This window comes from the organism of the source record quoted next, unplaced genomic scaffold, assembly GCF_019419815.1.
Source record: "Pyrus x bretschneideri cultivar Hongxiangsu unplaced genomic scaffold, Pyrus_bretschneideri_v1 Contig53, whole genome shotgun sequence".
NCBI classification, from domain to species: Eukaryota; Viridiplantae; Streptophyta; class Magnoliopsida; order Rosales; family Rosaceae; genus Pyrus; species Pyrus x bretschneideri.
Window position 1 is genome coordinate 2239767 of NW_025999791.1, and position 13218 is coordinate 2252984.

General features: G+C 36.5%; 1 protein-coding gene and 1 long non-coding RNA gene across 2 annotated transcripts; one reads left to right on the top strand and one right to left on the bottom strand.

Annotated features, from left to right (window-relative positions):
• Window positions 1-654: 654 nt before the first annotated feature.
• On the bottom strand, window positions 655-2426 carry LOC125470814. Its single transcript, XR_007253199.1, has 2 exons — window positions 1110-2426; window positions 655-955 (listed from the first exon to the last, which is right to left on the bottom strand). It is a non-coding gene; the product is annotated as an uncharacterized LOC125470814 (long non-coding RNA).
• A 1448-nt stretch (window positions 2427-3874) lies between these two features.
• LOC103968082 (probable E3 ubiquitin-protein ligase BAH1-like) lies at window positions 3875-6233 on the top strand. The gene is made up of 5 exons (XM_048570599.1): window positions 3875-4507; window positions 4613-4861; window positions 4943-5080; window positions 5683-5741; window positions 5822-6233. Exons 1-5 carry the CDS (start codon window positions 4292-4294, stop codon window positions 5898-5900), a joined length of 741 nt encoding a protein of 246 aa, XP_048426556.1. The 5' UTR covers window positions 3875-4291; the 3' UTR covers window positions 5901-6233.
• Window positions 6234-13218: the final 6985 nt, after the last annotated feature.

Here is a 13218-nt window from a genome sequence, read left to right on the forward strand (position 1 = left end):
CAGAATACCATACTATATAAAAATCCACCACAAGATACGCTGCTATTTTTCCGATGTGGGACAATCGGGTCCTAATATTTCTCCGTTGAAAAACTCTAAGGCCCTGTTTGGCAGATCGGAAAAAGGATCGGATATGATTAGTTATACGGACTCGAGTGTTTGGCGTTCACTCGTACTAAATAAGCGCCGGATTAATTTAACCGGTCGGATAGGATAACACAGTATACACCCACTTAATAAAACCAACCAAAACGCCCGGATTATTTAGTCGGAGAAGAAGAATATGGGAGAGAAAGGGAGGGAGTTTGGGGGGTGTGGCGGAGACAGCTAGGGAACAATTATTTGAGATTCTTCTGTAGTCGGGGAAGAAGAAGGGAGAGAGAGGGAGGGTGTTTGGGGGGTGCAGAGAGATCTGGGAACAAAAAAATGATTTCATTTTTTAAAATTTTTTTTTTTTTAAGTTTGATTCTTCCTATCTAGTATAATACCAAACATAGTATAAATAATACAATCACTAGTCCGATACTACACCAAACACTAGACTAATTTAGTCAGTACTATCGGTGGCTATTTATCCTATCCGACAGAAATAGTCGCACAGTCCGAGCTGCCAAGACCTAAAACATGATAATATATCAGAATTCAGAAGCAAAGTGTAGGGAGACATTATGATTATTGAGCTAGTATTGAATAATGGATGCAAAATTTAAACTTTTGGTGCAGAATTGAAATTAAGCATCCCAAAAAACCAAACCAAATCTACTTTACACTATAGTTTGGATTTGGATTAGTTTCTACCGCTTAACTCCTAATTGCTGAAATGATCAGTTTTTGGGTATGTCTTCCTATTCTCATCGCTATGTCATCCATATTCCGTCCATATCTCGTCGATATTTAATTTTGATCGATTCAGCAATTGGGATTTGACGATTTCTGATCGTTTTCGCCAATTTCCCTACAGTTTCAAGTAAATCCATGAATCCCCAGAACCCAAACAATCCCAGAAGCTAATGAAGCAAAGAATCACACTTGCACAAGCAAAGATTATAACGTGAAGAAAAGAGGGAAATTCAGAAACGGAACAAGAAAACCCAAATGAGGAAATTTACCAGTGGAGAAAGCCGGAGGAGGAGGAGGCGTGATGGGTCTGATGGGTCGGCGGTTGTTGCTTCTCGGCGGTGGATCTCTGAATCTTAGATAGAACCCGGTTTGGGTCGGGTCGGGCGGTTGCGCGGGTGGGTCTGAGTTTCCGTTGGGTTCTCAGCTGCTGAAGCCTGAATCTTTTGGCTTAGGGGAATAGAGTCTATGGATCCTCCGCCGACCGCCGTCGAGTTGATTGGAGCAGGACTGATCATGTGCCCAACAACCAAGCGCGCACGGACGAACTTCAATTGTCAATTCAACAGTAATTTAAAATTTACCCCACATATATTTTTTTGGTTAAAATCTACCCCAAATATTTTATTCCACTTCCTCGATTGATTCAAAATTCTAAAGTAAAACTTTTCTGTTTTTCAGAAAAGTGGGTCGAAAAAGGGTTAATCACAAACTTACCCCAGGATTCCATGAACTTCAGCGGTTGCTCCACTATAGTTTTTGTTTTTTCTGTGGGGTCCCAAATTGGTTTATTGGGTAGGCCCGAATATGGCCAATTTAAAACCAGTCCAACACGGCACGACACGAATTTTAGTGGGCGGATGAATCTTAATAAGCTACATTTTAAAATATGTTAGAAATTTACAGTGACATTTTAAAGTTCTGCACTTTGAAATTAGTTATATATTTATTTTTTTACTAATATGTTATAAAATTGTATGTCTCTACTTATATTATAAGACGTGGATTAATACAATATTTTTAAAAGAAATTAATACACCATTTAATATATTTATTTTTTTACTAATATGTCATAAAATTGTATGTCCCTGCTTATATCATAACACGTGAATTAATACAATATTTTAAAAAAAAATTAATACACCATTTAAAAAAGTATTTTGGATATACTTAAAAAGGTCTCCAAAGAAATTATTAGGTGGTTTTGTCGTGACCAAAGTAATTTTGTAAATATGCAAAAGTTGACCCAAAAAAAAAACAAAAAAAAATGCAAGCAACATTTAGGGAGGTTGAATTTCTTCAAACCATCAGATGCCTAGTGCTATTCACACACTCTTGTTAATTTCTTTTCATCGATCTTCTTTATTCCATTCGGCCTGATGTCGAAAATTGAGAAATGAGATTATTTGGTGGTTTCGTCGTGACCAAAGTAACTTAGTAAATTTGCAAAAGTTGACCCAAAACAAAAAACAAAAAACAAAAAAATGCAAGCAACATTTAGGGAGGTTGAATTTCTTCAAACCATCAAATGCCTAGTGCTATTCACACACTCTTGTTAATTTCTTTTCATCGATCTTCTTTAATCTATTCGGTCTGACGTCAAAAATTGAGAAATGTATGTGGGAAATTATCTTGTGGTTTGTCGTGACCAAAGAAACCTAGTAAATATGCAAAAAAAATGCAAGCAACATTTAGGGAGGTTGAATTTCTCCAAACCATCAGATGCCTAGTGCTATTCACACACTCTTGTTAATTTTTTTTTAACCAATCTTCTTCAATCCATTCGATCCAACGTCGAAAATTGAGATATAAAAATGTATGTAGATAGCACAACCGTATGCATAATGCATGTTGTGTAACATGTTCTACCGTTTAATATACAACAACAACAAAAAAATAGTAGTCCTAGTAGTTGCTAGAACACTTTTTTTTCAAGACAATAGCTTTTTAGTGGATTAAATTGTTAAATGTAGAGGGATAATCATTAGGAATTGAATCATATAGGATCTGCATAAGCATTATTGTTTTCTACTATTATGATAAAGCATCATCCGCACAGTTGCTAACCCCATATTAAAAGTACATGCTATAATATAACTCTTTTTTTTTTTTTGACAAGACGATATTAATTTATACTCGTCAACTATCAACGACTTGGTCTACTCGTTTCACCTAAGTTGATTCCTAAAATTACTGCAAGCATATGCATCATCAACTATCGACGAACATGTCTTCCTGTTTCGCCTCAAACGTATGTGCTCTTTGTATATGTTTCTGTTTTTTTTTTTTTTAAATGGGGTGTGATATCCACACACCCCATTTTACTTCTCACACATTTTTTTAATTTTAAACCGTCGGATCGGATAAATTGAAAAAGATTAATGGACATAAATTATCAAAAGGATATAAGAAGTAAAATGGAATGTTTGGATAGGACACTCTTTTGAATAACCCCCTAAAAAAGCGCGGGTCTTTTCCGGTTTAAACTCGCTTCGACTTCCGCGTGCTTCGTCCCCACCACTCAATTTCCTTCATAAACCGCCGTTCGTTTCCCGAGCAAATTGAGAAGGAAAAGAGAATCGAGCCTTCGGAGCTCGGTTCGGAAAACCTTCTCCCGCCACCACCTCCTCCTTCTCCTCACTCTCACCTCACGCCAAATCCTTCAAATTTTCATTTTCATCCGGCTAATTCTAGGGTTTCGGAAGCCGGACTGATTTGAATTTGATTAATTGGGAAAATATGAAATTTGGAGACATTTACACCGAGTTTTTGATTAATTGGGAAAATATTAATTGGGTTTTTGTTTAATTACTGTATGGTTCGATTAAGGAGTTTTTGCAAATTTTGAACTATTTGGTCGTGTTTAAATCCTGCTAGGGAAACATTCGTCAAGGTTGCAGGGTTTAATATTGAGATTTACCCAATTGCTTTTGTCCAGGTAGCTACATTCTGCTCAAATGATTTGAAGAAGGCATAAACCATGTTGTTTTAGTATTTTAGCCCTTTTTCGGGTTTAGTTTTAGTATTTAAATAACGAAAGGACCTTTTTAGAACTTTCTAAACGAATATGAGATGTTGCCACAACTGTGCTTTCCTACTTTTCTTGTTTCTTAAAAAGGATGTCGACATTTGGGAATTTTTAAAGTAATGATATCATGACTAACATGTTTCTGTGGAATAAGTTTGCTTTATAAATGGTTCGCATAGCTGCAAACAATGAGCATTACAATTTGGTGGTCATCTCGGATTTAAAAGTTCGTGCTTGGATTCTTTTAGAGTGACAATTAATCAGTAGTTAGACGTTTGAGGCCTATTTTGTAAGAGATTTGTTATTTTTTTTTTTTCGGTGTTAGTATTTTTGCTTACTTTTTAAGTTCATAACTAATGTTCGTAGTCTCATCAACTCTCATTTTTCTATATTGTAGTGTGCGACCAGGCATTTTTCACGGAGTTAATGAAGGAGGTTTCAGAAATAGATCTATGCTTTAGTTTGAGAGTCAGACATCTCCTTCATCTCCATGTTGCTACCGGGGTCCAGAGATACTTTCTGCAGTTCCGTCAGTGTTTCATAAATGATCAACAAGCTATGGTAGAAAAAGGGCGGATGTTGATTGAGTATGTTACGATGAACACAATTGCTATCAGAAAAATCCTTAAGAAATATGATAAAGTATGCACGAGACTGGTCAATTTTTTTTTTTTTTTTTACTTTGCTAACTTGGTTCATGGTGTTGTGTACCTAACAGTGTTCCTTTGTTTTAATCTTATACTACAGATACATAGCTCTGAAAATGGCAAGCTTTTCAAATCCAAGATGTGGGCAGAACATATTGAGATTTTGCAATCACCTTGGCTTATAGAATTGGGTGCATTTTATTTGAATCTTGATGTATTGGATGGTGACGAGCTTAATGAGGTTTCTGGTCGCTTTTCCTGTGATCTCTCTGTGACACCACCTACAATGACATTGATGCTTCCTGACTCCTTAAAGATGGAATATGATCTAACTTGTGCTGTATGCTTGGTAAGGTCCTTTCACTTGCATTCTGAAAGAGAAATTGGCATTTGTACATAAATGTTCTGATGTGTATTTGATGATTCGCAGGAATCTGTTTTCAATCCCTATGCTTTGAGCTGCGGTCACCTGTTCTGCAAGTCTTGTGCGTGCGCAGCTGCTTTTGTGTTTATCTTCCAAGGCCCTAAATCTGCAGCCCCGGATGCAAAGTGCCCAATATGCAGAGAGGTAGATACCTAGTTTATGAAGAAAATGGTTATAATCATTTGTAGTCCAACAACCTTTAACTTGTTAATTTTCCGAACCATACAATACAACTTAAAAGTGCTATTGAGCGAAAAGTATGAATCATATTCAGAAATGTGATCACAATGCTGGCAAGATCTAGGGGCCCTAGTCCTTGAATAGTGTTCATCTTGATCATCAAATTCTTTTCTGATGTCGTAGTCTCCACTCAGTAGTAAATCTTTAGTAAAGGGTGCTTTTAAAAACATGGTTTATAACATAATGCTAAAACTATTGAAGTTCTATCAAATTATATTTTCCAACTTGGCATTTGGGAGGGAACTCTGTCCTTCGGATTCTCATCTTTCACTGGCAGAATCCACTCCAGCCCTAGGGATTATATGTGTGTGAAATTTTTATTAAGTACCAGATGACTTTTATTGCGTTGGACGGGATTCTCACTTAATTTTGATGTTTGGCTTTTCTTCAACTGTAGTTCTCGTTTCCCAAACTTCATCCTCTGCTTATTTAAAATTTGAAAGAAAAGATTGACATTTCGTATCATATATTGTTTGATCTTAAGTTCGTATCCTCCTCGAATGCAGGCGGGAGTGTATGCAAAAGCAGTGCACATGTTGGAACTAGACCTGCTCCTGAAAACAAGGTGAGAAAATTGAAAACCTTCAATAGTTCTTAACTTTTGATGAAAGAGCTACCCTTTTCTGACTCCTAAAACCCTACCAGGTGCACCAACCATTGGAAAAAGAGGTATAACGCAGAACGCGCAGGGATACGCAAGCAAAATATGCAGGGTTTTGATTGATCAATTGAGGGGGCACAGGGTCCCATATCTATAATCACGTGATGAGAGATACAGGGAGACGGTGATATATCGCCGGGGACAGCCAAGAACCTCCTGTGATCTAGCAAATAAAGCGTTTAATGCTGCAAATCCATCGCGTTGGATAGATCATTGTTTGAAGCTGGTATATTTATATGTACTTGTGTTTGTATACCGGCATTTTTCGTTACTTTATTCATTGACACGTTAGGCAAATTAGGTATTAATTATCGTACATAAACATTGTTTTTCCAATTAAAATTGTATGGCTCGTGAGCCTCCTTTTTTTTTTTTTGGTAAATTTTACATTCTTGATTTCTGCAGAACTTTTTTTTTGGGTAAAGTTTAAGAGTGTATATGTAAAAGAAAGCGAAAAAAAGGTTACATTCTGTTTGATGAGTTAACATTAGTATGAGACTATTTGGTGTCTCACGCAAGAAATTCCACTAAAATAAAATAACAATAATATTAAGCAAAGAAAATAAAAATAAAAGAACTAATTTAACATTTAAAATACTTTTTTATTACAAATTATTTTCAATTTTGATGTGTAAAAACCACTTTTACATATCATTTTTATTAGGACATTATAGTTATTAATAAAAATGTAAGTAATTCTTGAAAAAGCAGTTGAAGTGCTTCCTCAAAGAAGTACACGGTTAGAGTTTCTTACAACCTATAACCACTAATTGGAGTTTCTTCAATATCTGGTATTGAAATTTTTATTATAGGGAGAGAAAGAAAAAAAAAAGTGAGAGAGGAGGGTATTTGTCTTTACTTTCTACGTGAGATAAATTTCAAAACTTTCGTTTGCCAAAAAAAAAAAAAAATTCAAAAATTTCTTCAAAATGAAAAATGCATAAGTTCCAATGTTTCAATTTCACACTTTCCTAATATTGCCCGTATTATATGTATGTATGTATGTATGTATGTATGTATGTATGTATATCTATATGTATGTGTGTGTGTGTGTATATATTTATATATATATATGCATATCTATATGTATGTATATATAAGCTTATATAATAGTTCTTTCTGTTTTCGAATTATGTCATTTGTTGTACTAGTAATTCTTTTTGTTAATTCTATTAACTTTTCCGTTAAGTTAAAGAATAAAATAGAAGTTTCATAAAAAAATTAAGAGAATGATTTCTTTTTTTTTTTTTTTTTTTTTTTTTTTTAAAGAAAGACTTGACTCCTCAAAATTGACAAGGAACTCCTTCTTCAAATACCTCGTGATCTATTTACAGAATTTCGTACTTATATTCGGAGCTTTTCAAGGATTGACTAAAGGATCTTAGTTTTAATTGAATTTTTGTAGAGATGATCTTTACATAATGAATTATAATATGAACGGTTCCGATTATAACCACGAAATTCTTTGAACAGGTCTCTCCTTAACCTTAAGGAGCCAAGCTCTTATTTTTTTATTTTTTTATAAATAAATCCGATTTTTTTGTATGAATAGACCACTATACCCTTATATTTAATGGAAAATATAGATTTGACGAAATGACCACTCATGCAACGCATAATTAAGTTGAAGGACACAAGAAACTAATATAAGAGTTTAGGAACGAAAACTAAATATGATATAAAGTTCACGGACCTTCGCTATTACACATCAAAAAAAAAAAAACAAAGATTTTTACACAGTTTTCACATACTCTTGTTATAATTTCTAACCATAGATGAAATATAATCTTTGTATATAAATCCAACAACCTCTTTTGGGATCACAAGCTTCACCAATTTTTTTGGAAAAAAAATTCTCCCAAAACAAAATATTTCAAAAGCAGCCCAACATAATGCACCAAATCATGTAAGGGTTTTTTCGTCATGTTAATAACGTTTTTTTAATAATTAATTTTTTTTGTATAGTTTTGTTTTTTTTTAATTAGTACCTCATAATAGGCTAACAATAATGATATTCAATCATTTGTTCATTAAATATTATTTTCTCTATTTTTAAACACGTTCAAACATCTTAAAAGCTGTGTAATGCCGGTTATAAAAAAGATCTTTCGCACAAGCATAATAATGTGATTAAATTAGTTGTCAAATGATTATTTATTTTTTTTTAACAAATGATATTATCAACACTAGGACCCCGAATCGAGCCGTGTTGGCCGTGTTGGCACCCCGACCTGGAATGTCCACTAGGACACCGAAGCGAGCCACCCTGACCTGGAATGTCCACTAGGACCCTGAATCGAGCCGTGTTGGCCGACACTTGGAAGGTGACGAAGCCATAAGTGCGATAATGTATAAAATGTGAATAAATTGAAATCTAAATGTGGTTAAGTACACGAGCGCGCGGTAAGCGGGTCTAGACCCATTTCACGAGTGATATAGAGCATAAGTATAGTACAATGAGGTAAGGTAATTATTTTACCATCATAAGAAGACATCTGTATTGAAAAGTGCCACGAATCCTCGTCGATATGGAACTCTGTTTCTAGAACCTGGATGGGTACAAAAATAGAAAAATGTGAGTGAGTGAAACAAAACTTTTCAAACCAACTTCAATTACCAAGGGCAGTAACTCCTCGCCGTAACACATGTATATTTCCCAGAAAATAGAATACATATCTATCTCAATCCCATACACGGCATAACAAAGTCCACATGAATATCGTGCCATAGATCTCAATAAACATATATATCTCATCAACATGTTAGTCGGAGTCACCTTTCGTGGCTTGTACAACTGAGTCAATATCTCATCAATCAATGCTAGCATACAAGTCGAAGTCACCTATAGAGACCTGTACGACTTATCCATATTTCATCACATATCTCATCAATCATTGCTAGCATATAAGTCAGAGTCACCTATAGTGACATGTACGACTTAATTCATATCTCATTAATCATTGTTAGCATATAAGTCGGAGTCACCTATAGTGACATGTACGACTTATTCACATCTCATCACATATCCAAGTAACATGTCAGCCGGATCCACCTCTTGTGGCTTGTATGGCTGAACCCATAGCTCATCACATATCCCTGCACACGAGTCAGAACCACCTATAGTGGTTTGTACGACAGGATTGGGTGTAAATAAATACACTTAAGTGCTACGATCACGTGAAAACTGTGCGAATAATCGCAGGTCACCTACAAGTCGGAACCACCTATAGTGGTCTGTACGATATGATTGTGCACCTACCTTGGACCCAAGGTGCGGGAGGTGAACATCACGTGAAGGACTGTGCCCTGGCCATGGGCGGGAGCACTAACACAGGGGTGCAGGGTTATAAGCTCTAACTACATCTATTGTAACATATACAACTCATGGGCAACCTGTACGACAGTGTCGAAGTTGCCTATTATTGCAACTTGTACGACAAGGTCGAAGTTGCCTAAAACTTACATGTAGTCATGCCATAACTCCATCATTTCAATTAATACCATAAACTCACCTGAACTTATCTGTGCGTCCTGCGTTCACCTTTGCACTTCAGAGCGTTCACCTTTAATTATGTGCAAGTAGCATACATATGGATATACCAGAATGTAAATATGAAATTCAACCATATCATAATATTTCCAAATATATAAACATATATACAAATGGCATAATATGCGTAAGCTATAACACCCCACTCCCAAACTATTTACCTTCAGATATAATTATCGGTGATAAGCCCAACTAAACACTGGTTAAATTAACTATCCTTCCTAACTATTTTTCACTTCAATATTACGATTCTTCACATAACCAACATTTAACCACCAATAAATAAGGTTAAATCTCACATTTTCCATCAATCTCCTTCACATTGCTCAATTCCCCAAACAAGGCTATTGTCTTAATTATTTGGTCTTATTTATTGTATGGCTGCATCTAACGTCTCGTTAGATTGCCTACGTACCCTAAACAGAGATCAAGCCATTTGTAGTTCACAATATCAACAATAACATAAGTAATCACTAGATGCATATTCTAAAACATAAAGCATATATACTTGTATAGAAAACCAAAAACCCACTCACCTGGAGTCCACGCTATGATTCTCTAGCACGTACATCGAAGTGTCCCGAATGATTGGCGTCTGTGACCAATTATCGAATCACATCTCAGAACTCTTATCAATAGAATACGTAATTCTTACAGCACACATCCTCAAGGGCATTCTAAAATAGTTTGAGACTAATTGACCACAAGTCAACCGTCGATCAAAGATTGACAGTAGGGTCTACAACCCTGTATAACTCGATCTGGAAGATCTGCATATCATATTTCCAAATCTGCAACTTCCAAAGATCCACATTTTACTTCTAGAATAACATACTAAAATTTCATTACAATCCAACGGTCCGATCTCCGCCAATTGCCCAAAAACAAGTGGCGGTTAACATTTATGTTCCAATTCGGGAAGATCTGTACGTCGGATTCCTGATCTGTAAGTTTCTATAGTCTTCAAATATTACATACTATAACGTAACAAATTTTGGTGACGATCCAACGGTCGGATCATCGATTCGTATAAATACCTATTAACGTATCGTAATGAATTTAGGTCCAAACGATCAACCTACGTTATACAATCACCAAAACTGAACTCAAGGCATCTAATTTAGTTTAAGAATAACATCGACGGTCCCCTGGCCATGTGTCGCTGCACGCATCGTCGCGGGTGGCGTTTGGCTGCCCTGACTTGTCGGAAAATCCAACTATTTCCAAAAATTACCAAAATTTACAAGAATGAAGATCTTAATGAGTAGAGTAACTTTCATACTTGTGACCAATGCCAATTAGGCTGGGAAAAGCTTCAATTTTGTTAAAACCCGTCGGAAACCCTATACTTGGGTGTGTTTGATTCGACCTCCAAACTTGCTTTGACGCCTCAACCACTATCTGGGCTTTGTTCCTGGGTTCTAGGGAAGTGTTTTGGTAGTGTTAATTGAAGGAGATTGATTCACAATTAGTGAATCCCGAGCAATGTCTCACAGCACCCACTACCGGTTTTTGGAACAAGTTACCACCAAATTCCTCCTAATTTTGGATGAAAATGGAAGAAGGGGGCCAATGGATGATTTCCAGGTGAAGAATGGGTGAATTTCGTCAGATTACTTAGGGGAAATTACCCGGAATTAGAACCAAGTCGAAACCGAATTTGGTCGTGGGCGTGGGTGTGGCTGACGGGAAAAGGGAGATCCCCTCTCTTGATTGGCTGTCCACCTTTTCCTCTAATTGGTCATTTCCCCTTTTGTCTGATTGGCCCACTCATTCCTCCCTAATTTTCTAATTGGCTACACTTCCCACATAGTGGAATTTAATTTTCCTTTAAATCTAAAGTTTAGTGAAACAATTTCTAATGTTCGTAATTATACCATTATAATCCGGACTCACAAACGGATTTCGCCTATGCGTCCATAGCTTCAAAATCTAATCGGAAACATTAATTGTGACTTCGAACGGTCAACGAAAGTCAAACATCCTCACCTCAAAGGGTATTTTCGTAAAATCGCGTATTAAAATTATAAAATCATCATTTTTAGGGATGGGATGTTACAGAGAGGGTGTGTCACACCCCCGGCCCGAAAATATTAATTTTGGGAAATGATATTGGTGATGGCCCAAAAACTTTGCTTTATTTTGTAGAATTTTAAATCACGGTTCTTTATTTAAATTCCTTAACTCCCTCTCAATAAACATAAACATAAACATAAACATAATTAATTTATAAGGCATGTGCCTAGGCTTTCTATTAAGTCAAAATTTACTTCTAATAACTCAACTTCTTAACAGAAATTAATTCTTGATTATTTAATCTTACTTGTTTTATGGCTGCATTTAACATCTCGTTAGGACTGCCTACGTACCCTAAACAGAGATCAAGCCATTCGTAGTTCACAATTCATTATTTACCAATTTCCAAACGTATTCTAGTAACCACCATATTCAACACTAACTTTCATAATCCAATTCGCATCAAATGGTTGGTTACCAAATATAGATTCAGAATATCAAAATTTACATGAAAAATGGAATGTTGGCTCTCTGACCATGCACCGCTGCACCTGCCGCCGCCAGTGGCGGCCAGCCGTCCCGGCTTGTCGGATGATTCAACTATTTTTAAAAATTATAGAAATGAAAATCTCAAAGAGTAGAGCAAACTTTATACATATGGCCAAGTCCAATTTGGACTGGAAAGGTTCCAATTTGCCCCGAACCCGTCGGAAACCTTATAAATGAGTGGCCTCGAATTGTCAGCTCTGGTGCTCCGTCGCCCCTACAGTTTGTTCGGGCTTTGTTCTAGGTCTCAAGGCAAGTTTATTCATGGTGGTAATTGGAGGAAAAACATTTCATAATTGATGGATTTTGGCCAAGGATACCCGCGGCACCCATGGTGGGTTTTCCACCAAATTTCAACTAAACTTTTCCTAATTTTGGGTGAATAGGGTAGAGGAGAGGTTAGGTAGGTATTTCCAAGTGACAGATGGTAGAAATTTTGTCGTGGAACGCCGCAATTTGGCGCGCGGATTGCTGTCACGGGTTGGGTCGGGAAGAACTCCCGTTCCCCCCCTTTTACTACGAATGACTTGATCTCTGTTTAGGGTACGTAGGCAGTCTAACGAGATGTTAGATGCAGCCATAAAATAAGTAAAATTAAATGATCAAGAATTAATTTCTGTTAAGAAGTTGAGTTATTAGAAGTAAATTTTGACTTAATAGAAAGCCTAAGCACATGCCTTATAAATTAATTATGTTTATGTTTATGTTTATTGAGAGGGAGTTAAGGATTTAAATAAAGAATCGTGATTCGAAATTCTGCGAAATAAAGCAAAGTTTTTAGGCCATCACCAATATCATTTCCCGAAATTAATATTTTCGGCCCAGGGTGTGACAGGGTGGGCTTAGCCTCATATTGGGTTAGCAATAATGTGATTCAAATTAGTTGTTTATTAAATATAAATTCAATAGAAAGTAGATGAAAATTGAAAGACCGATTTAATTATGTGAATTTAGCTGCTTTGATTTGTGACATCCCACATCGCCTAGGGGAGTGATCCTTATATGTATATTCCCATCCCTACTTAGCACGAGGCCTTTTGGGAGCTCATTGGCTTCGGGTTCCATCGGAACTCCGAAGTTAAGCGAGTAGCGCACGAGAGCAATCCCATAATAGGTGACACACTGGGAAGTTCTCGTCTGAGTTCCTAGAAACAAAACCGTGAGGGCGTGGTCAGGCCCAAAGTGGACAATATCGTGCTACGGTGGTGCAGCAGGCCCGGGAAGTGGTCCCCCCTGGCCGGGATGTGATAATTTGGTATCAGAACCTAA